At 37.8% G+C, this 22,890-nt stretch overlaps 1 protein-coding gene across 2 annotated transcripts in view; it reads left to right on the top strand.

Annotated features, from left to right (window-relative positions):
* Positions 1-22,890, top strand: part of LOC120535828 (glucuronokinase with putative uridyl pyrophosphorylase) — a 51,141-nt gene that overhangs the window by 28,095 nt on the left and 156 nt on the right. For both annotated transcript variants that reach the window (XM_039763932.1, XM_039763933.1), the window contains 9 exons: positions 424-481; positions 3,283-3,375; positions 7,944-8,004; positions 9,301-9,414; positions 17,566-17,623; positions 18,598-18,666; positions 20,432-20,495; positions 21,142-21,213; positions 21,294-22,890. The exon at positions 21,294-22,890 is cut by the window's right edge and continues 156 nt beyond it. In XM_039763932.1, coding sequence (XP_039619866.1) covers positions 424-481; positions 3,283-3,375; positions 7,944-8,004; positions 9,301-9,414; positions 17,566-17,623; positions 18,598-18,666; positions 20,432-20,495; positions 21,142-21,213; positions 21,294-21,380 — 676 coding nt within the window. In that variant the 3' untranslated portion in view covers positions 21,381-22,890. The remainder of the gene's footprint in view (positions 1-423; positions 482-3,282; positions 3,376-7,943; positions 8,005-9,300; positions 9,415-17,565; positions 17,624-18,597; positions 18,667-20,431; positions 20,496-21,141; positions 21,214-21,293) is intronic.

A 22,890-nucleotide genomic window follows, 5' to 3' on the forward strand; every position in this document is an offset into this window, starting at 1 on the left:
ATTGAACAGCAGGAATTTAATCCATGAATTCTAGTTTTATAAGCAACTTGTTGCCATAGTATATAGGCTATTTTTGTGGTCCTGCTTAATTATAGTATGCAATTGTTAGAAAGGAAGGTTTCCTCATTTTTCTCTGTCAGTCTTCCCTTTTGACTGTGTTCATTTTAATCTTTGTTTGCTAAAAGTTGAGTATTTTTTTTTCTTTTTTCTTTTCTAAGAATAAATGTTTTACTTCAAGATTCCAAAATGAAAGCATAGTGATGATAGCAGCTGGAGCTATTGCTGTTTATCAGATTTGTAATAAATGGAAGTGAACTTTATCCACCATTGCCTTTCCATTAATCCCATTCTGCTGCTTTCCAAGGTTAATGGCATGGCCCAGTGATTTTTTTGTTAGTAACATATTTGTACATATTTTTCTAGTGCAATTGTGACTGCCACATTGAAGTGCCTCATGGATTTTTACAACCTCACTGATCAGGTTAGTCTTGTATAACTTAATGATATTCAGTCTTAATAGTAAAATGTTAGGTTCACCTAACTAAGTATTGATAAATGAGTATTAAAACTTGCATCATATTATAACATTTGTATTCCAACTATGTTAGTTTCTACAGTATTTAGTCGTCAGTCGTTCAGTTTTTTTTTTTCATTCCTAGAAAAATGTAATCCGCTTCAATTTGTGGTCACTTAAGTTTGAAGATGATGAATATTTAAACTTTAGAAAAAATGTGTTGTTGTGTTGCTGTTTGTTGACTACATGTCACTAAATCAATGCAGTCAGAGCTGCCATTAAGTTAAATTCGTTCACTTTTGGGGTTAGACTCCATGAAGGTTGTATCTTGTCACCTCTCCGGTTTGTGGTTTTCACGGAATAACAAGGCACAACAGAGAATATGAAGTTGTCCAGTTAGGGAGGCTAGGGGTAGTAATGTTATTTTGTGCAGATGACATTGTCCTGTTTGCCTCATGTAACTGTGACCTTTGGCACACACTCAAATGATTCTCTTCTAAGTGTGAAGTGGCCGGGATAAGGATCAGAACCTCAAAGTCTAAAGTCGTGGTTCTGTCTTGAAATAGAGAGATTGCTCTCTCTAAGTGGGGGGTGGGAGAAACTGCCCTTAGTGATGGAGATCCAGTATCTTGGAATGTTGTTCACAAGTGATGGAAAAAGGGAGCATGAGATCAACAAGCATATTGGAGTTGCTTGTTTTAATTTTGTTGAATAGTCTATTTGAGTGTTTTCAAAAATAAATATAGTCTATACTGAAAAAGCAGCAGAGTAAGGCGATACCTTGTAGCATTTATTTCTGTCTGTCTTCCTTCCTTCTCCCATTACCCCTATTTTCAAAGAAAGATATTATCAGACCCTTCTTTGATACACATTTAAACTTGTGTACCATAATTATGACTCAATTGAATATATATATGTCCATTGATCCATTTTGTTACCTGCTCTGTCTGATTTCAGTCATGGGGACTACAGCTTTTTCTCAACAGCATCAAACACAAAAAGAGAAACGAACTCTGGACATGGCTCTATTCTGTTTTAGGGCACTTTTGTGCACAGAACTATGCACACTCTTGTAGCGGGCCCATCTATAGATGCTAGGTAACCTAAAACATTTGCTTTAGAATGTGGAATGAAAGCCAGAATATCCAATGAAAAATTTTCAAAGACATGGGGGGGAAAAACAATCCAAATTCGGTCTCCTGTAGCATTGAGTTATTAGTTCTATCTTGTGTGCCACAATTCCATTCCTATACTCGATTTACTGTATATAGCTTTATGATTGTGAAGTATGTGGAAGATGGCTTGGAACTGAAAATGTAATAGCTTTTACATTGCAAGTAGACTTTTTTTTTTTTTTTGGTATATACTGTGCGTGTGTGTGCATGTGTAGTGAAATCAAGGGGCAGCTAAGAGTTTGAACTCTCCTCCAGTGCTTTCTTTTTTTTTTTTTTCTTTTTTGTCTGTCATTGCTATACCGAGGTGTGGCAGAAAAGTAATGAGACTGATATTTTTTATTTACCAAAGTTTTTTTTATTTTTTTCAAACATCATTGCTATCCCCTTCAAAGTAGTTCCCTTGGGCAGCTACACACCGATGGAGACGTTGTTCCCACTGTTGGTAGCAGCACTGGAAGTCTTCAACCGGTATGGTCTTCAGCATGTCCGTTTCACTCTTTTGGATGTTTTCTAAAGTCCCGAAATGACGTCCTTTGAGGACATTTTTCAGTTTAGGAAAAGGAAAAAGTCACACGGACTGAGGTCAGGTGAATAAGGGGGCTGGGGAACCACAGGAATGCCTTTTGAGGTCAAACATTGTTATGGAGAGGGCAGTTTTTCGGCACCATTTTGGCACAGACCTTTCGCATGTGCAAATGTTAAGTCAAAATTTGATGAATGGTAAATCTGTTCAAATTTAATTGTTCACTCAACATTCTTAATGTTAAACGACGGTCTGATCTCACAAGAGTGTTCACACGTTCGATGTTTTCATTGGTTTTCGAAGTTGAAGTCCTCCCTGAACAGTGCTCATCTTCGTGTTTTCTGCCTTCCAAAAATAATTTGTGCCAGCGAAAAACTTGAGCTTGGGATAAAGAATGTTCCCCATAGGCCTGTTTTAACTTTTCAAACGTCACACGTGCCGTTTAATGGCACAACGTTGCTCCAAATTCCACTGTTCCATTTTGCGTGACGCACAACCAAAAACACAACTTCCCTAATAGTCACAAAAATCGCGTAGTTAACAGAAGGAGTTGAAACTCGCACTGAGCTATGGGAGGATACTGATACACGTGCTCTATCAAGGACAACAGCGCAGCATTGCCAGATCGCTTGCAGTGTTGCCAGTCTCATTACTTTTCTGCCACACTATTTTTTCCTGTGTGATTTCAATCTCATCTTATATTTGATTGCTTGCCTTCCCAAGGGGTTTACCAATGAGATGAATTCAAGCATAATTTCAAAGTAAAGCATCAAGGGAACATTTGGGTTTTAGTAAGTCTAAAATTGCTTTGCAGATTTTGTTTTTCAGTTTAGGGGTCGATCTTATTTTATTCACAGCATTTCAGTTTATATAGCACTTCTCTATAAAGTTTACAACTTGGTGTTACTGGTAATAATTAGCTTTTGATGGATTAGTGTGTCACCCATTGGCTATTTTCACTGCTCTATCTTTGATCCTGCCAAATAATTGCATGCACCATATTGAATAAGCTGGTGAACACTGGTATGAATAACTGCTATACGTAACTGAAATGTTGCTGTCACCTGCAGGATTTGCCAAAGCCAAGGCAAGCAAACTTTGTCCTTGATGTGGAGAGCGATGAACTGTTCATCACCGCAGGACTCCAGGACCGAGTTGTGCAGGTTTTGACTTCACTATTTGTTAATGCTTTTCTTCCTTTCTGTCATGTAAGGAACTTTTGCTTGCTAGTCTGTCATAGAAAACTGATTTTGGCAGAATTTTCTATCACCCTCAGTTGTGGAACATAAGAAACTGAGCTTTGCAATATTTTTAATATTGTTTATGCTGACTAACCATTAACTGCTGGCAGCTGTAGATATGAGGTGTGATCAGAAAGTTTTGAGGCTGACCTGTGAAGAAACTGGTTAACCTAAATAACATAATCTTCATGAGTGCTGTGTTATCATAGGTATAGTGAAGGAAACTCTTCTGATGGAACAGGTGGTATTGAGACAGAGCCAGGTCTGAAAAATATGATGGGTGTTGTATCTGTTCCGATTTATTTTTATAGATCAGTCTTTGCCACAAGAGTAGTGTGAGAATGGACATTGTCATGAAGCGGAAGGGGGATGGTATGCTTTTTTTTATTTTTTCTAATATATAAAAATATTATTTGCCCCTTTCTTGATTTATAATTCTTTTGCATGTTTGTCACACAATTTTTCTGATCATTTAACCATTAGTCAAATGTAACAAGTAAACACAAAATGCTGCTTTTAAATGATGTTTTTTATTATTTAGGGAGAAAAAAAAATCGAAACCTACAAGAGTTTGCGATAACTTGCAATGAGTCTTTTACAGCGCTCTGGAGGAATTTTGGCCCACTTGTCTTTGCAGAATTGTTGTAATTCAGCTTTATTTGAGGGTTTTCTAGCATGAACCGCCTTTTTAAGGTCATGCCATAGCATCTCAATTGGATTCGGGTCAGGACTTTGACTAGGCCACTCCAAAGTCTTCATTTTGTTTTTCTTCAGCCATTCAGAGGTGGATTTGCTGGTGTGTTTTGGGTCATTGTCCTGTTGCAGCACCCAAGATCGCTTCAGCTTGAGTTGACGAACAGATGGCCGGACATTCTCCTTCAGGATTTTTTGGTAGACAGTAGAATTCATGGTTCCATCTATCACAGCAAGCCTTCCAGGTCCTGAAGCAGCAAAACAACCCCAGACCATCACACTACCACCACCATATTTTACTGTTGGTATGATGTTCTATTTCTGGAATGCTGTGTTCCTTTTACGCCAAATGTAACGGGACATTTGCCTTCCAAAAAGTTCAACTTTTGTCTCATCAGCCCACAAGGTATTTTCCCAAAAGTCTTGGCAATCATTGAGATGTTTCTTAGCAAAATTGAGACGAGCCCTAATGTTCTTTTTGCTTAACAGTGGTTTGCGTCTTGGAAATCTGCCATGCAGGCTGTTTTTGCCCAGTCTCTTATGGTGGAGTCGTGAACACTGACCTTAATTGAGGCAAGTGAGGCCTGCAGTTCTTTAGACGTTGTCCTGGGGTCTTTTGTGACCTCTCGGATGAGTCGTCTCTGAGCTCTTGGGGTAATTTTGGTCGGCCGGCCACTCCTGGGAAGGTTCACCACTGTTCCATGTTTTTGCCATTTGTGGATAATGGCTCTCACTGTGGTTCGCTGGAGTCCCAAAGCTTTAGAAATGGCTTTATAACCTTTACCAGACTGATAGATCTTAATTACTTCTGTTCTCATTTGTTCCTGAATTTCTTTGGATCTTGGCATGATGTCTAGCTTTTGAGGTGCTTTTGGTCTACTTCTCTGTGTCAGGCAGCTCCTATTTAAGTGATTTCTTGATTGAAACAGGTGTGGCAGTAATCAGGCCTGGGGGTGGCTACGAAATTGAACTCGTGTGATACACCACAGTTAGGTTATTTTTAACAAGGGGCAATTACTTTTTCACACAGGGCCATGTAGGTTTGGATTTTTTTTTCTCCCTAAATAATAAAAACCATCATTTAAAAACTGCATTTTGTGTTTACTTGTGTTATATTTGGCTAATGGTTAAATGTGTTTGATGATCAGAAACATTTTGTGTGACAAACATGCAAAAGAATAAGAAATCGGGAAGGGGGCAAATAGTTTTTCACACCACTGTATAGATCTATATCTCTATCTATCGATCACTACTTTCCTCTGATTTACTGACCCAAATGCCAAACCCAATGTGCTTAATATTGATTAGGTGTGTGGCTCATTTGAGGCAATCAATATGTATTATGTCCTTAATATCAAAAATAATTGTCCTCGTGTTCTTGCTGTCACTGGCTTGGAGCTTGAATTTGTATCATTGTTTTGATTATTTTTTTGGGCTTTGTGTCACAATGGTGTACTCAAGATTCACCCTGGCTGTGAAACACTTTAAATTTTACCAGTCCAAATACATTAACTTGATATTCTCCTTGGCACAACAGATGACTCTTCCTTTAGAAATAAACATGCTAGGTATCCAACATGCTCGGGCCATGATCTTGTAATTGATCATGCAAAATCAATTCAACTAAACGCTGTACCTTCTGCTACCTTGCTCACCTTAACATGTTGATTCTCAAATAGTGGCAACATGTTCTTACAGTAGGTGAGACATGGGGTCATGTACATTTTTGTAATTATAGAACTCAAAGGACTGGGCCTGATATCTAGTAACTCATCCCCTGCACCTACAAGGACAAAAGTGGTCTGAATAGGAGAAAGATTGAGAAGAGAAAGGAAGTAAGTGGGAGCCAATGTGAATTGAGGATGGCAAAGTGGTCAGAGACTCTCCTTGTAGGATCATAGTGAGAGGCACTGTTGGGGTCAGACCAGATTACTCCTGTTAAATGTGGAAGCAGGAATGATCAAATGCTCCTGGGAAGCAGCGGCAGCCAACAAAGGCAGCAGGTTGTGGGAGATGGGATGGAGGATAGCTGGGATGGGAGTCTTATGTGGACCACATGTGCTGGAGTGTCGACACTTGTAAGCATACCTGGCAGACATGGGAGGAAGATAGTGGGAAACAATGTAAAATAAGATAAAGGCTGATTCTGACTCTGATTTTATTGTTGGTTTTATTGGATTATTTTTTGCTTCTATTTGGGTTTTAACTTCATCATGTACAGTCTTTGAAAGATTTATTTACTGAAGAATTGAAACTGCAGTGCATTTTTGAAGAGTAATGTTGCTTTTAATAAACACACTCTGCCCTTGTGCACCAAGGCTACTTGTTTGCTCATCTCTGTTTGGACTTCCAGTCTCATGGGAAACAGAAGGACGCCAAGGCTGCTGGAACCTGGAGCATCATATCTACTTTACAGTTCAATGATGCTGGAGCATTAGTATCTATTGATGTACTCTTTTTGCCTTTGACTATGTTTTGTTCTTTTTCCTGTGCAAGTTATATCACATAGCTTCAGTTATGTTGTTGTCTGAGGTAGCTAAGCTAATACTGTTAATTTTGTGTTCCATCTGCAGACTTCTCAAAGTATGTCTTGAATGTGTTGCAGTTTTTTGGGGTCCTTATTTTCCTGAAAGATGAAAGTGTTTGCCAAAACATTGTTTTCATGTTGGTACAGAATGAAGAACCAAAATCTGATTTTTATTTCTCAGAACTCCTCATTTTTTCAATTTTGAAAAGATTCCCAACTTTTTTGACTGAAATTCACTGCCAGACCATGACAGAGCCAACACTGCTTTACAGAAATCTGAAGGCAGGCATCAGTTTATTGTCAACTCTTCTTCTGACATACTAGTATCTTTGATAGCCAAAAACTAGACATTTTGACTAAATCCTCCATAAAACTTTCGGCCAATAGCTGTTGCTCCAAGGTTTTTCAGTTTTCATGTACTGCATTTTTTTCTGCTTGTTGTCTTTTCACAAAAATGGTTCCTTGGCTACAACCCAATCTACCTAACCATATCTTTTCTGACTTCCCATTTGAAGCATATACAGTACGTTGGTGTTAGATGCTGGAGAAGCTCTTCACTTTACCGATTTACTTTGTCACTTAAAGTGACTGTAATGTACTGTTAATCAAATGGATTTTTGGGTTTTCCACTAATTTTTCCCGTTTTCAACTTCCCAGGTTCTTTAGATTTCTTCATAACATCATGGATATCGCATCTCGAAAATTTTAAGTTGCTGTGCTGTTACTTGCTGGTTATAGTCTTTTTGATACAAACCCATATTTTTTATATCTGTCAGAGTGTGTCAGCTTGGCTGTTTCTAAACCTCTCAACAAGACACTCCAGTATTTATGGTCATTATCCAGTACGCTTGTTTGTTTATTAACTTGCACAACCAACACATGTATTTTGGCTAATCACTACCACATCATCTTCAATTAGGTGTGCTGTTAGTGGAATTTATCAAATCTTTTTGAATCTATTCTAACACTGCTGAGAACTGCTGTAGCTTCAAAAATTAATTTTCTTTGCTAGTGTAAGATTATTGCATTGTCCTATCGACCAAGTGGAATATTTATTGTTTCAGATTGGGTGTTTAACATTTCACAAGAATCCCAGAAATTGTACAGTATACTTTATTCTAATCTAGTGTTTTCCCACATACTTCCTCAAGCTTTTAAAAACGTGGCTTGGAACAAGGAAGAAAATTTAGCCAACATGTCCTGACTGTTTAAAAGCGTGGTGCAGAGTGCTCCAGTTTTAATGGTCTGTGCGTTTTTTAATTAATTTTAGGTATATGAGGGACTCATTTACATGGACTTCAGTAAGGACCTAATGGATAAGCAAGGATATGGTAATAAGTTTTAAATTTCAGTCCTTTATTGCCTGTTTGCTTTTAGACTGACAGATGTGAAAACTGCTTATGCCACCTCCGTTTGTTGCTGATTCAAGTATTTTTATTGATTATTTTGGATAGTTAGGTCCATAAATATTTGGACAGACAACTTTTTTTTTTCCTAATTTTGGTTCTGTACATTACTACAATGAATTTTAAATGAAGCAACTCGGATGCAGTTGAAGTGCAGACTTTCAGCTTTAATTCAGTGGGTTGAACAAAAAGATTGCATAAAAATGTGAGAACTAAAGTATTTTTTAACACATTTAAAATTCATTGTGGTAATGTACAGAACCAAAATTAGAAAAAAGTTGTCTCTGTCCAAATATTTATGGACCTTTCTTTGCCATATGACGACATTATGGGTTGTTTTAAAAAAAAAAAATTGACTGCTGCTCTATCCAGGTTATTCTTCTTGATTTGCTCATAAAATACTTGTAGCACACTCTAGTGAATATGTTGTCCTTTTGGGTCTACGTTTATGGAAAGATTGAATTGGTCAGGATTATTGATGAGAGGTACCATAACATTGGAAATGTCCCAATGTGTCAACTGCAAGACCTACTCTGACAACTTCAGGCAAAAAAGTACTTACACTTTTTTCTGAGGTGTCACTGTATTCAATCTCATTTTGCACTTTCTTGAGCATTTTTTTTTGTTATTTCTTCTAGTTTTGTTTGTTGGTGATTTCCCATTTTTTTTCAGTGATAACCATACCGTAATGCCACAAGAATATTAGCACATGATGTGATGAATGAAAGTATGAAAATATACAATTTAAAATAATGTTGACTTCATCTGGTGGCCAAACTCTCCTCTGTTAAAAGCCATGTCTTTTAATGTTTCACCTATATGATCTTGATTAACATTTATTTGCTAAATATTAGTTTTCATTATATAACTTAGCATATGCCATGTTTAAAATAGTATATTATAACTTACCTTTTTAAACTTGGCTTTATAATGGAGGAATACAAGTGGACTGAATGAACTGCACTCTCTACATTACATTTAGTATACACTGTTGGCCTTATAGAGAGCCATCAGACTTCTACTAAAATTTTAAAATCTGGCCAGCAGCTAGATGTACAGTATTTCCTCCTGTTGCATTATTCATAGCTACAGTATGTGATACCAATCCAGAGATCCATTTTTTTTTTCTTTCTTTTGTAATGCATTTAATGTGTATAAAGTCAATTCAACTACTTCAAGTTTTGCAATTCCTCATTTCAAGCCAGTTTTTGTATATTGTAGGAAATTATGTTTCAATGGATATGAGTTGCATTCCTCATTTTTGGCTTGCATATCTGGGTGATCCTAGTGATTCTGGAATGATTCACAGCAATGTTCGACAGCGATGGCTGAATGGTAAGTTTCTGGTGTGTGTGTATGTATATGTATATTTCTTTAATAAAAGCCCTGTGTGTGTCCAGGTGTCATCCGTATGTGTCTTTTGGTGAAGTGCACATGCGCTGGCCGCGAAGCACATCGCACTGTGCCCCGCCCATGCGCACGGGACAGTGGACACAGTACATGATAAGCAAATAAAGCACACACACTGGGAGCTGGGCACACAGTGAATGGCCTAGCCGTGGCAGCGCATGATAAGCAAATAAAAGACATCATTGCTGGGGAGAGTGCTGATTAGGTAGTCGCGGCCGCGCACATAAAATTCGTTGCTGGGGAGACGCCACACATACAATAATCAGCTACACGCCAGCACAGATTAAAATACTTGCTGGGGAACTGCACAGTACTTGCTGGGGAGACGACACAGTCACGATTATCAACTGCATGCCACACATTACATCAGTTGTTGGGGACACTCTGCTGAGTGCCCACTGTTGTGACAGAAAATTAAAGTCATATTGCAGACATCAAAGCCAGTATTACTGTCAGAGAAAATTACAGGCATTTTACGGAAATACAAGCCAGTATTACTGTGAGAGAAAATTTAAAGGCACGCAATATCCTGACGTATATTACAGCCACATACAAGCCAGTATTACTGTAAGAGAAAATATTAATAATAATCATAATATTTTTTTTTATACTGCACTTTATATGAACGATCTCAAAGTGCTACAGAGTAAAATAAAGTAATAAAACAAAAAACAATATTACGGACATATCTACTAACATGCCACCCAAAAAAAGACATGTCAAGCAGGACAAAAGACACACAATCAAATCCTATATAAGCAACAACATCTGGAAGAATGGTCAGCTCAACAAGTAAACATCGACAAACGAAACGCTGAAAGACAAAGAAAAATATGAGCAAATGGATCGATTTTGAAGAAAAAGAAAATGAGCATCAGAAAAACCCTAAAAGAGAGAGACTCAGAACAGCAAACCTTACAAAAAGTTGGCATTTACTTGCCAGAACCAGTATTCAGCCATGGTCAGTTAGAGTTAGAAGTTTTCCCGCTGTTGTTGTCAAGGTTGTAGATGGTCCTGATCAAGGCAAGCTGTTGCCAAACTCTGTCAGAATATTTATAAGAAATGTCATCTATAATGAGATTTTATAGAAAAATTTCATGAGGTAAAGAAATAGAAAATTTTTCCTAAATATCTTCTTCAGATATTGTGTATTACAGATTGTTACAAAGTTTTACACTAAGGTAATATTAATTTCTATTTTATTTACATTTCTATTTTATTTTTATTATTATTTTACTTTAGGCTTCTTGCAAAAATATTTTTGACAAAAAAAAATTAAGACAAGAAACAGAATGACGTCAAGGTCCCTTGCCATTTAATATAGACTTTTCCTACTAATGTTTTATGCACTACTGTTCTAGCGCCTATTATTGTAACAGGCTTAATGTCTAGTGTATATATACTCCTGCCAGGGGTCTTCATCAGAGGATAATGCTTAGACTCCCAAGAATCAAAGGCAATATATAGCAAAAATTGTGTCGGGTGGCTAAGTCAGTGTGATCAGGAAGGGGAGCGGGGGTTTATTGGGTGTAAAGTTTTTTGCTTTTTACGAACATGTTTTTCTTAAGTTTTCATATACTGGATTTATGTCCAAGTGTCTGTTGATGGCGTTCTCATTTGATAGCCAAGATTCAGCCAGCTCTCTGGCACTTTTAGTACTGGCTTTAAATTTTTACTTGTACATTGTCCCAGTTAAATGTATGTCCTGTTGATTTAGTGTGTATGTAGATCAATGATCATGAGTCCTTTCTTCTGAATTGCGATGTTCCTGTATACGTGTTGCGATTCTTTTTGATGTTGGTCCTATGTATACCGCTGAGTAAGAACTGCATGGAATGCTATAAACTGCATTTCGTGTTTCTGCTGTCAATTTCTTATTTTTAGCATTGAAGAGGACCGTGCGCAGATTGTTTGTGGGTTTGTGTGCTATTCTGGTGCCTGACCTGGCCAGGATTTGTGCTGCACCTTCAGACACCTTGTGGTGGGTGTCTGTCTGTCTGTCTGTCTGTCTGTCTGTCTGTATGACAGTACAGGCCAAAAGTTTGGACACACCTTCTCATTCAATGTGTTTTCTTTATTTTCATGACCATTTACAGCACTCCATCACTCTCCTTCTTGGTCAAATAGCCCTTACACAGCCTGGAGGTGTGTTTGGGGTCATTGTCCTGTTGAAAAATAAATGATCGTCCAATTAACCTGACTTCTGCACAACACAACTGCTGCTCCCAACCCCATTGATAAAGCAAGAAATTCCACTAAATAATCCTGATAAGGCACACCTGTGAAGTGAAAATCATTTCACGTGACTACCTGTTGAAGCTCATTGAGAGAATGCCAAGAGTGTGCAAAGTAATCGGAGCAAAGGGTGGCTATTTTGAAGAAACTAGAATATAAAACATGTTTTCAGTTATTTCACCTTTTTTGTTAAGTACATAACTCCACATGTGTTCATTCATAGTTTTGATGCCTTCAGTGAGAATCTACCAATGTAAATGGTCATGAAAATAAAGAAAACACATTGAATGAGGAGGTGTGTCCAAACTTTTGGCCTGTACTGTATATAAAAATATAATAATATATACATACAGTGGAACCTCGGTTCACAACCATAATTCGTTCCAAAACTCTGGTCATGAACCGAAGGAATTTCCCCCTGTATGTAAAACTGTATGTAAATATATATTTTTTTAAAGTTTCTAAGCACTAATATAGTTAATTATACCATAGAATGCACAGCATAATAGTAAACTAAATGTAAAAAAAATTAATAACCTTGAGAAAACCTTGAACAACAGAGAAAACTGCAAAAGTTCACGCTATAGTGCTACGAACCGCTCGCTAAAAACCACATTTTTTTAATGAGTTTTAAGCTAAGGGAAAAAAATGAACATTTGAAAAATGTGTAGTTTAATACACCACCAAGAATAGTAACCTTGCAACAATGCACGCTACGAACCGATCGCTGTAAACAGAAGTGAAAACAAAGACCAGCCCTGTTCATTCTTTAACTGCCTTCTCTGCCTTATGCGTCCAACCCCCTCTCTCTCTCTCTCTCTCTCTCTCTCTCTCTCTCTCTCTCTCTCCCCCGCTGACTCGCTGCTCAGGGAATGCACAGGGAGAGACGGAACACGTGCGGAAATCATCGGCACGCACAAACCGAAAGGAAAACTGGCTTGTTTGTATACCGAGTCTGTGGTCATGAACAGATGCAAAAATTAGGCAAACTTTTTGGTCGTAAACCGATTTGTATGTATTCCGAGACGTTCGTGAACTGTGTGTGTGTGTGTGTGTGTGTGTGTATGTATGTATGTACACATTTTTTGTTTTGTGGTTTTTTTGTAACAATATCATTCTAAGTAAAGTTAGTGAGCAAACAGTTTTATCTAAATGTATTTATTTTATCGTGGGAAGAAGGGTGGATAATATAGGCATATTCATGAACTTCCAAAACTACAGTGTTGCATGTTCTTGTCATATTACAGTTTTAGTTTTAAGTCGTTTTGAATAAAGTTATCTGCTGAATGTATGTGACAATCTGGGTTGGATCCACACCCACCAGGTTGCTTCTGGGAGCCTCTTGAACCTGAAGCCATCTACAATGCAAATTCAAATGTGAATTTACAACAGGTGGACTCCAATTAAGCTGCAGAAACATCTCAAGGATGATCGGGGAAACAGGATGCACCTGAGCTCAATTTTGAGCTTCATGGCAAAGGCTGTGAATACTTATGTACATGTGATTTCTCAGTTTGATTTTTTTTTATTTTTAATAAATTTGCAAAAACCTCAAGTAAACTTTTTTCACATTCTCATTATGGGGTGTTGTTTGTAGAATTCTGAGAATTATATTTTGGAATAAGGCTGTAACATAACAAAATGTGGAAAAAGTGATGCGCTGTGAATACTTTCCGGATGCACTGTATAGTCATACGCAGATATAAGCTGAGCAAATGACAACATACACAGTCGGCAAGGAATTGGTGTAAAACATTCAGGGCTTTTATTAAAAAGCAGATAATGTCTAAAGAAAACTGCATTCAACTTAGTCCATAAAAAAAATAAATAATCCATAAATTCAAAGTGAAACGTGGAGGTTAAAACCCAACTAAATAATCGCATTAAAAAATGTTAGTCAAATACAAATGTCCTGCTGTGAAAACTGTGATCCTTGGTGTGTTTTTTCTAAAACCAACATCTCCTTGGCTTACCCTTTATGGATTCTTCAGCACGACACGTCCACCAGCAGGCACAGACAACCCTTAATCCAACTTGGGTCCCTGTTGCCAGTCTGTTGGCATTGATGGGGTGCCGTGCCAAACTTTATTCCCTCTAAGCCACAGCCCATTGGGCTTCCATGGAGCCTCCTGGAGCACTTTGTCCCTCCAGCACCAAACCACTCCACATATGCACCTGCACCCATTTGGAGCCTGCAAGCTCAAAGACCCAATTATTTATTTTAAAATAGTTTTTCGCCACAGAACTCTTATCACAGTTTAATATGATGGAAAATATACTGCTCAAAAGAATTAAAGGAACACTTTTTAATCAGAGTATAGCATAAAGTCAATGAAACTTCTGGGATATTAATCTGGTCAGTTAAGTAGCAGAGGGGGTTGTTAATCAGTTTCAGCTGCTGTGGTGTTAATGAAATTAACAACAGATGCACTAGAGGGGCAACAATGAGATGACCCCCAAAACAGGAATGGTTTAACAGGTGGAGGCCACTGACATTTTTCCCTCCTCATCTTTTCTGACTGTTTCTTCACTAGTTTTGCATTTGGCTACAGTCAGTGTCACTACTGGTAGCACGAGGTGATACCTGGACCCTACAGAGGGTACACACAGGTAGTCCAACTTCTCCAGGATGGCACATCAATACGTGTCATTGCCAGAAGGTTTGCTGTGTCTCCCTGCACAGTCTCAAGGGCATGGAGGAGATTCTAGGAGACAAGCAGTTACTCTAGAAGAGCTGGAGAGGGCCATAGAAGGTCTATAACCCATCAGCAGGACCAGTATCTGCTCCTTTGGGCAAGGAGGAACAGGATGAGCACTGCCAGAGCCCTACAAAATGACCTCCAGCAGGCCACTGGTGTGAATGTCTCTGACCAAACAACCAGAAAGACTTCATGAGGGTGACCCAAGGGCCCTATGTCCTCTAATGGGCCCTGAGCTCACTGCCCAGCAGCATGCAGCTCGATTGGCATTCGCCACAGACTACCAGAATTGGCAGATGCACCACTGGTGCCCTGTGCTTTTTACAGATGAGAGCAGGTTCACCCTGAGCACGTGACAGAAGTGAAAGGGTCTGGAGAAGCCATGAAGAACATTATGCTACCTGTAAAATCATTCAGCATGAGCAGTTTGGTGGTGGGTTAATGATTGTCTGGGGAGGCATATCCATGGAGGGTCACACAGACCGCTACAGGCTTGACAAAGGCACCTTGGCTGCCATTAGGTATCAGGATGAAATCCTTGGACCCATTGTCAGACCCTATGCTGGTACAGTGGCTCCTGGTGCACGACAATTCCTGGCCTCATGTGGTGAGAGTATGCAGGCAGTTCCTGGAGGATGAAGGAATTGATACCATTGACTGGCCACCACACTTTCCTGACCTAAATCCAATAGAACACCTCTGGGACATTATGTTTTGGTCCATCCAATGCCACTAGGTTGCACCTCAGACTGTCCAGGAGCTCAGTGATGCCCTGGTCCAGATCTGGGAGGAGATCCCCCACAACACCATCTGTCATCTCATTAGAAGCATGCACCGATGTTGTCAGGCATGTATACAAGAACACAGGGACCATACAAAGTGCTGCGTACAATTTTGAGTTGCTGCAATTAAATATTGGCAAAATGGACTAGCCTGCCACATAATTTTTTCACTCTGATTTTTGGGGCGTCTTTGAATTCAGGGCTCTGTAGGTTGATCATTTTCATTTCCATCAAACGATGTGGCATCCTTTCGTTCCTAACACATTACCCAGTCTATATCAGTATAGATATCCAGGAGGATTTCTTTTTCCCATTGAGATCTGATGTGTTTTCAAAGTGTTCCTTTAATTTTTTTGAGCAGTTTAGTTTTATTCAGGTCATTTTATCAATCAATACAACATACTGTATATTTAGAGTGGGATTACTTTGGTGTTTTAAAGAAAGTCTTCTTTGGCAAACAAAAATGAAGAAAAATGGTAACACAAAATAGAATAAACTATTATTAAAATACTATTACAAATGACTTGACATTACAAGTCTAAACAGACAAAACTAAATTTCCATGCATATACACATTACAGGTTGTTTATCTAGCAAAAATCAGCACATTACTTCATTTGTGTGACTGCTAATCTGAGCTATACTGATGTTCTGTTCAGTGATTGAAAGGTATGTAAAAATCAAAAAAACTGAGCAGCTCAATTATTTTTAAAATCTCTTCAAGCCTTATAGCTTGAAAGAGTGTTGCTCCTACCTTTTCTTTTCTTCTGTGCATTTTTTATGATGTAAATCCTCTTCCAGATTAAAAGAAAGAGAAGAAATGTAAAAAGTATGCTTCACGTTTTTCTGGTTGAACAAATTTGAGTGACATTGTTAGTGGTTGTTATGTGAGCAGGTGCACTTTGATTAATAGTACCTTTGTTGAGCACTTACACTATTGTTTTTGGCAGGATCAGGTGTTCTCACAAAAGTAAATAATTATTATGATGATGGAAACCCATTGCACTAGCTAGAACAAAGAAGAAATAGTACAGGATCATTACATTTGAAACTAAGGTTTGACATGTTCGACAAAGAGTGGTTAAACATAAATACAACAAAACATTTTCTGCTCTGTCTAGACCTGTGTTAAAAGGTGCCAAATAACATGCTATAAATTGTGGCAGTGTACTTGATTTCCTTACAAGATTTGTGGTGTTCCAGCTATTTAGACAATGACATAGAGAACCTTCTTTCCCTCACCTTAATTGTAAAATAGGAGACGAATAAATATGTGGTGGCTCCCTTTGTCACAGACTGTGGAACTTTTTTTCTTAGTGAAAATGCAGTAACTGTGTACTTGAGTAGTTGAGAATTCAAAGCTTTCTTTGGGTTTGAGTCTTTCTTATATGATGATCCAAATCATGCAATTAGTTTCACAACCTTACTCCAACATTTTGATATTCATTCATTAGACTGACATAAACTTGCAGCCACATGGAGTCTCCAGGACTGAGTTTAAGAACTACTGCTATAATAAAGAAATGTAGTGTAATTACCAGTTAGGACTGGAAATTCAATTATGTAGCTATATAATTGTATTAAAACACAATACAATACAATACAATACAGTTTATTTTTGTATAGCCCAAAATCACACAGGAAGTGCCGCAATGGGCTTTAACAGGCCCTGCCTTTTGACAGCCCCCCAGCCTTGACTCTCTGAGAAGACAAGGAAAAACTCCCAATAAAAACCTTGTAGTGAAAAATGGAAGAAACCTCGGGAAAGGCAGTTCAAAGAGAGACCCCTTTCCAGGTAGGTTGGGCGTGCAGTGGGTGTCAAAAGTAGGGGGTCAATACAATACACCAACTTTCTTTATGGCAGTGTGGTGGTCACCTTATTTTTACTTTTTTTATTTTTTTTTATTTTTGTCAAGTCTATTCTAACAGTTTAGTAACTATGATGCAGTGTGCTGCACAAATTAACATGGTGAGACAGTGAAGATGCATTTTAATGGTTGGTGTAAACTTAATTCGTTTAAATTGTATATGGACATGATAAATATATGAAGTGAACATTAAAGAGGCTCTTTTGAGAAAACCAACCCATCAAGAGCTGTATGTAACATGTTTTGATTACAGATAACATGGTTTGCGTTAAAAAGGGTCCAAGGGCTAGATCCGACCCATGGACCTTGAGTTTGACACCTCTGCGGTTGCAATTTTCGCAAAATCAGCTTTGGATAGCCCCTAGTTACATTAGTGCTAAGAATAGTATGATGTAACTTTATCTAAGAGAGAATAATCTTAAATGCATCTTGAATTTAAGTGTAGATCATCCTTCTAAAGCAAAACCTGTTTCTTCCTCTGTGTATTTACAGGGGATCCTGAAGTTGTTGCAGCTATGAAAATGTTTGCTGATCTTACAGATAAAGCAAAGTAAGTCTGGTTTTTCTAATCATTTGCTATTTTTTTCAAATCAAAAGTAGCGGACAGTGTGTTCAAATTTTGTAAAAACCAAATGGAAAGAACAAGTACAGTTAAAGAACAATTTATTTCTTACCCTGTATAAAAAGGATGTGCTTGTTTCAATAAGGGATGTCATTCAAAAAAGTTGCAGTTGTCTTTGTCTTGGGTGGCAGTCATGACAAAATTTGCTTTCACATCGAACACTGCGGTTTGATCCTTTCTGTTCCAACCACATAACCCAGTTAATCTGCTGCTCACATCCCAAAAGTATATATTTTTTGATTAATTAATAATGTAGTCTCTGTGGTGGGTTTGTAGAAAAATTCTTTCCCAGTGATTTCAGTAAGTGGGCAAGGATCCATGTTCCATTTTATAAAATAGCTGGTGTCCAGGAAAGCTTGAGGACATGGTTTTTGCCAATAGCTGCTATGGATGCTAAAGTAATTTTTTTTTTGCCCCTTTATTATCAGGAATAGGAACTTGGCGGTTCCCGTTAGTCCTGTTGATTATTTTTACACATTGGCCTACTCCCATGTTCTAAATAAGCACAGGTTATCTGTTCTAATGTTGGTTGGCATTTGTTAGGGTAGAATAAGAAACCGCATAGTACTTGCACGGAAAGATGGAGGGCCTATGCCAGCTTCAGGATGCCTTGGTATCTCGATCTTTTCCTGCTTGTATAATATGTGTTTCCCCTGCCCTAATTTCTATATAGGAGATTGAATTTGCACAAAACATGTTTTTATAACGCCAATTAGGAATGTATACAATACCTCAACTTACTGAAGAGGTTAAGGGAGAGGGTAGTCTGGACTGTGTGATTAGTTATGCCAGTGTCTGAATAAATGCTAAAATTATGCCAGTCCAAAAAATAATTTTATAGTAATATTTAGTTCTCTTGTAGATATTTTGTTAATTACATTTTTCCTAAAAACTGCTTGCAGGGAAGCTCTTGAAAAGAGAAACTGGGAAACACTTGTACATCTGATGAATCAGAACTTTGATTTGAGGAGGTAAGAGATTGTGAGAGTCTATTATTGGACCGGCCAAGAAATAGGACTGCTCATCTGGTAAACCTTATGTATTTTATAAACATTTATGTATGATGTAATGCTTATACAGTGGTGTGAAAAACTATTTGCCCCCTTCCTGATTTCTTGTTCTTTTGCATGTTTGTCACACAAAATGTTTTTGATCATCAAACACATTTAACCATTAGTCAAATATAACACAAGTAAACACAAAATGCAGTTTTTAAATGGTTTTTATTATTTAGGGAGAAAAAAAATCCAAACCTACATGGCCCTGTGTGAAAAAGTAATTGCCCACTGAACCTAATAACTGGTTGGGCCACCCTTAGCAGCAATAACTGCAATCAAGCGTTTGTGATAACTTGCAATGAGTCTTTTACAGCGCTCTGGAGGAATTTTGGCCCACTCATCTTTGCAGAATTGTTGTAATTCAGCTTTATTTGAGGGTTTTCTAGCATGAACCGCCTTTTTAAGGTCATGCCATAGCATCTCAATTGGATTCAGGTCAGGACTTTGACTAGGCCACTCCAAAGTCTTCATTTTGTTTTTCTTCAGCCATTCAGAGGTGGATTTGCTGGTGTGTTTTGGGTCATTGTCCTGTTGCAGCACCCAGGATCGCTTCAGCTTGAGTTGGCGAACAGATGGCGGACATTCTCCTTCAGGATTTTTTGGTAGACAGTAGAATTCATGGTTCCATCTATCACAGCAAGCCTTCCAGGTCCTGAAGCAGCAAAACAACCCCAGACCATCACACTACCACCACCATATTTTACTGTTGGTATGATGTTCTTTTTCTGAAATGCTGTGTTCCTTTTACGCCAGATGTAGCGGGACATTTGCCTTCCAAAAGTTCAACTTTTGTCTCATCAGTCCACAAGGTATTTTCCCAAAAGTCTTGGCAATCATTGTGATGTTTCTTAGCAAAATTGAGATGAGCCCTAATGTTCTTTTTGCTTAACAGTGGTTTGCGTCTTGGAAATCTGCCATGCAGGCATTTTTGCCCAGTCTTTCTTATGGTGGAGTCGTGAACACTGACCTTAATTGAGGCAAGTGAGGCCTGCAGTTCTTTAGACTTTGTCCTGGGGTCTTTTGTGACCTCTCGGATGAGTCGTCTCTGCGCTCTTGGGGTAATTTTGGTCGGCCGGCCACTCCTGGGAAGGTTCACCACTGTTCCATGTTTTTGCCATTTGTGGATAATGGCTCTCACTGTGGTTCGCTGGAGTCCCAAAGCTTTAGAAATGGCTTTATAACCTTTACCAGACTGATAGATCTCAATTACTTCTGTTCTCATTTGTTCCTGAATTTCTTTGGATCTTGGCATGATGTCTAGCTTTTGAGGTGCTTTTGGTCTACTTCTCTGTGTCAGGCAGCTCCTATTTAAGTGATTTCTTGATTGAAACAGGTGTGGCAGTAATCAGGCCTGGGGGTGGCTACGGAAATTGAACTCAGGTGTGATACACCACAGTTAGGTTATTTTTTAACAAGGGGGCAATTACTTTTTCACACAGGGCCATGTAGGTTTGGATTTTTTCTCCCTAAATAATAAAAACCATCATTTAAAAGCTGCATTTTGTGTTTACTTGTGTTATATTTGACTAATGGTTAAATGTGTTTGATGATCAGAAACATTTTGTGTGACAAACATGCAAAAGAATAAGAAATCGGAAGGGGGCAAATAGTTTTTCACACCACTGTAAATCAGAAAAAAAACTCCAGAACTTTCAGCAAGTTTTTTGTATTTTTTAAGACAGTTGTATTCAGATGAGTGCCTGGGTGAAGGGAACTTGAAAATGGTTAAAATAGCAAGAGAGGTAAGGCTTATTGAATTAACTGTATGCTAAATGTGGGTTTCCATTTTATGAAAATAGAGCTCAGGAACTTAAATGTATCTACACAAATTTCTTAAAACATGTTCTTTCTATTTAAGTTCCAAAAGCTGAGGCACATCCTGACAGCATATAGACAATTAAATAAATGAAAGTCTCTCTTTCCACGACTTCTGTTAAATTACCTCATAGGTTACACAACATTGTATAGTTTACCCTGAACTTTTGTTTCCTTCCACTTTGGTTCAATTACAGCTACATTTGTTTCAAAACATCACTTTGTTCAAACTGTATATTTCTTCACTTTGATGGTTAAATTTATTTTTGAGTGATTGATATTTTCTGTGGTGCCCGGGGTTTTTTCCTGCCTTGCGCCCTGTGTTGGCTGGGATTGGCTCCAGCAGACCCTTGTGACCCTGTGTTAGTATATAGCGGGTTGGACAATGACTGACTGATTGACTAAATGATATTTTGATGCAAAATGTTAACTATAAAGAGACTTTCTTTAAAGTTTACTTTTGTGATAAATAAGGATGGACGCTCTATTCAGATGGATGGATAAATGATTGTAATTGTAACTGATATTAACTACACTTGTGTCAGTACTGAAATTAATATTTTGCCATTATAGTTTGGCTCTGCAGTGAAGTTTCCAGGCAGTGGAGGAGCAGTAACAGGACTTTGTCTCAATCCAGATAATATGGTAAGACATCTTTGCAAAAAATGCAACAATTGAATAAGTGATAAATGTTAAATTATTAATTGACAATTTTTAACTTCTAGGTGGCACTGAAGAGAGCGCTGCAGGAGGCTGGCTGTGTTTTCTGCCATATTGTGCCCTTCGATCCTTCTAAATCCAATGAGTCATAGTGAAGTTACATACTTAGTTTCTTTTCCTTTGATTTATTTCCAATGAAATAGTATGATGGGTGTGAAAACATTTCTGTGGGTACTATTTACACAGGGTATGATTCTGTAAAATATTAAACTAAATGCCTGAATATGTTTTAAGAACAAACTTAAATAAAATTTTTAGATATAGGTTACAAGCCATTTTCCAAGAGCAGGGTAAACTTTTATAGCTGCCCATTTTCATGCTTTAGACCCTTATTAAAGCAATTAAAAAGACAAAAAGTAAACTAGTTGAAGGATTTGTTATGGGAGCATATTTTTTAACTTGTCTTAAAAATCTGGAATCAACATGTTTTATGTTGTAATGAGGAAAAATAATTTGAATGTAGCAGTGATCTATAAAAGAAATAGTGGGGACATGGCAGGGGACCTCCTTTTTCAAATAAAAAAAGATCAGAATGGTCAATTTCTTGAAATGTTAGATTTAGTCTTTGGTAGAGTCTGACGTCTAGGATGCAGAAAGAGGAGTATTACAAAGTTAACAGGATGTTCATGAGACATTCAGGAACAGTCAAACATCTTCAGTTATTCTGCACATCTATTGATGGAGCAATGCTGAAAAAGATGTACATATCTTTTTTTAAAAAATCTAATGCTTTCATAAATGATCTTCAAATGTGTAATGAAACCAGCTGTTGTGATGGATTGTTCAGTTGTCCATGAAAAACGTGTATATATATCTGTTAATGAGGACAGAAAGACCAACTGTGCATCCATGAAGGCTAAGGCACACGCGAAGGTATACTGATCCAAGTCTGTTATTACAGAATAAGGACAACAACCAAAATGTGTGGCAGTTTCATTTAGTTTGGAGGGTTTATATGATCTTGATTGTTTCAAGGACTTCCATTTCTAATTATTGTATACGGTACATGGTACAGCACCCTAGTACTATAATTATTGTATATAATGTTTAAGGAAAGTGGATGGCTTCATTTTATATTTTTATATAATATTTAATGCTAATGGTACTGAATGTTTAGACTGTGGCACATACTAAACAGTATACTACTCTGCTGACTGCTATAGCCTGACCAGTTCAGTGCCGCGATGTAATAGGAACATGGCTGCTATGTGAACTTGTCAACTAAACTGAACTTGTAATAATGTGTTTAAGTCAATAAATCATGTTGTATGTGATGTACATGATGTGTGGCTTTAATGTGCTCAGAAAGGTACCTTTTTTTTTCTCTCTTTTTCTAGATGCACAAATTTGCTAGCTGTTCATAACATTCTTAGCACCATTATCAGGTACATTAAATGTTTAAGGAAGAAAATGTTGGAGAGTCAGATGCAAAACATATCGTAGTATATTTAACTGGGTGTACACTATGAAAGGTTCTTTACTAAATAGATTGGCTGGTTAAAACTCTAGCATTACATGGAACTGAACTATTATCCCAGCAGTGATTCAAGAATGTGTCAAGTGCCTGTGATGTGTTTTTTTGTATTTTTATTATTATTTTTT

Source organism: Polypterus senegalus, chromosome 9 (genome assembly GCF_016835505.1).
Source record: "Polypterus senegalus isolate Bchr_013 chromosome 9, ASM1683550v1, whole genome shotgun sequence".
In the NCBI taxonomy this organism is placed as follows: domain Eukaryota; kingdom Metazoa; phylum Chordata; class Cladistia; order Polypteriformes; family Polypteridae; genus Polypterus; species Polypterus senegalus.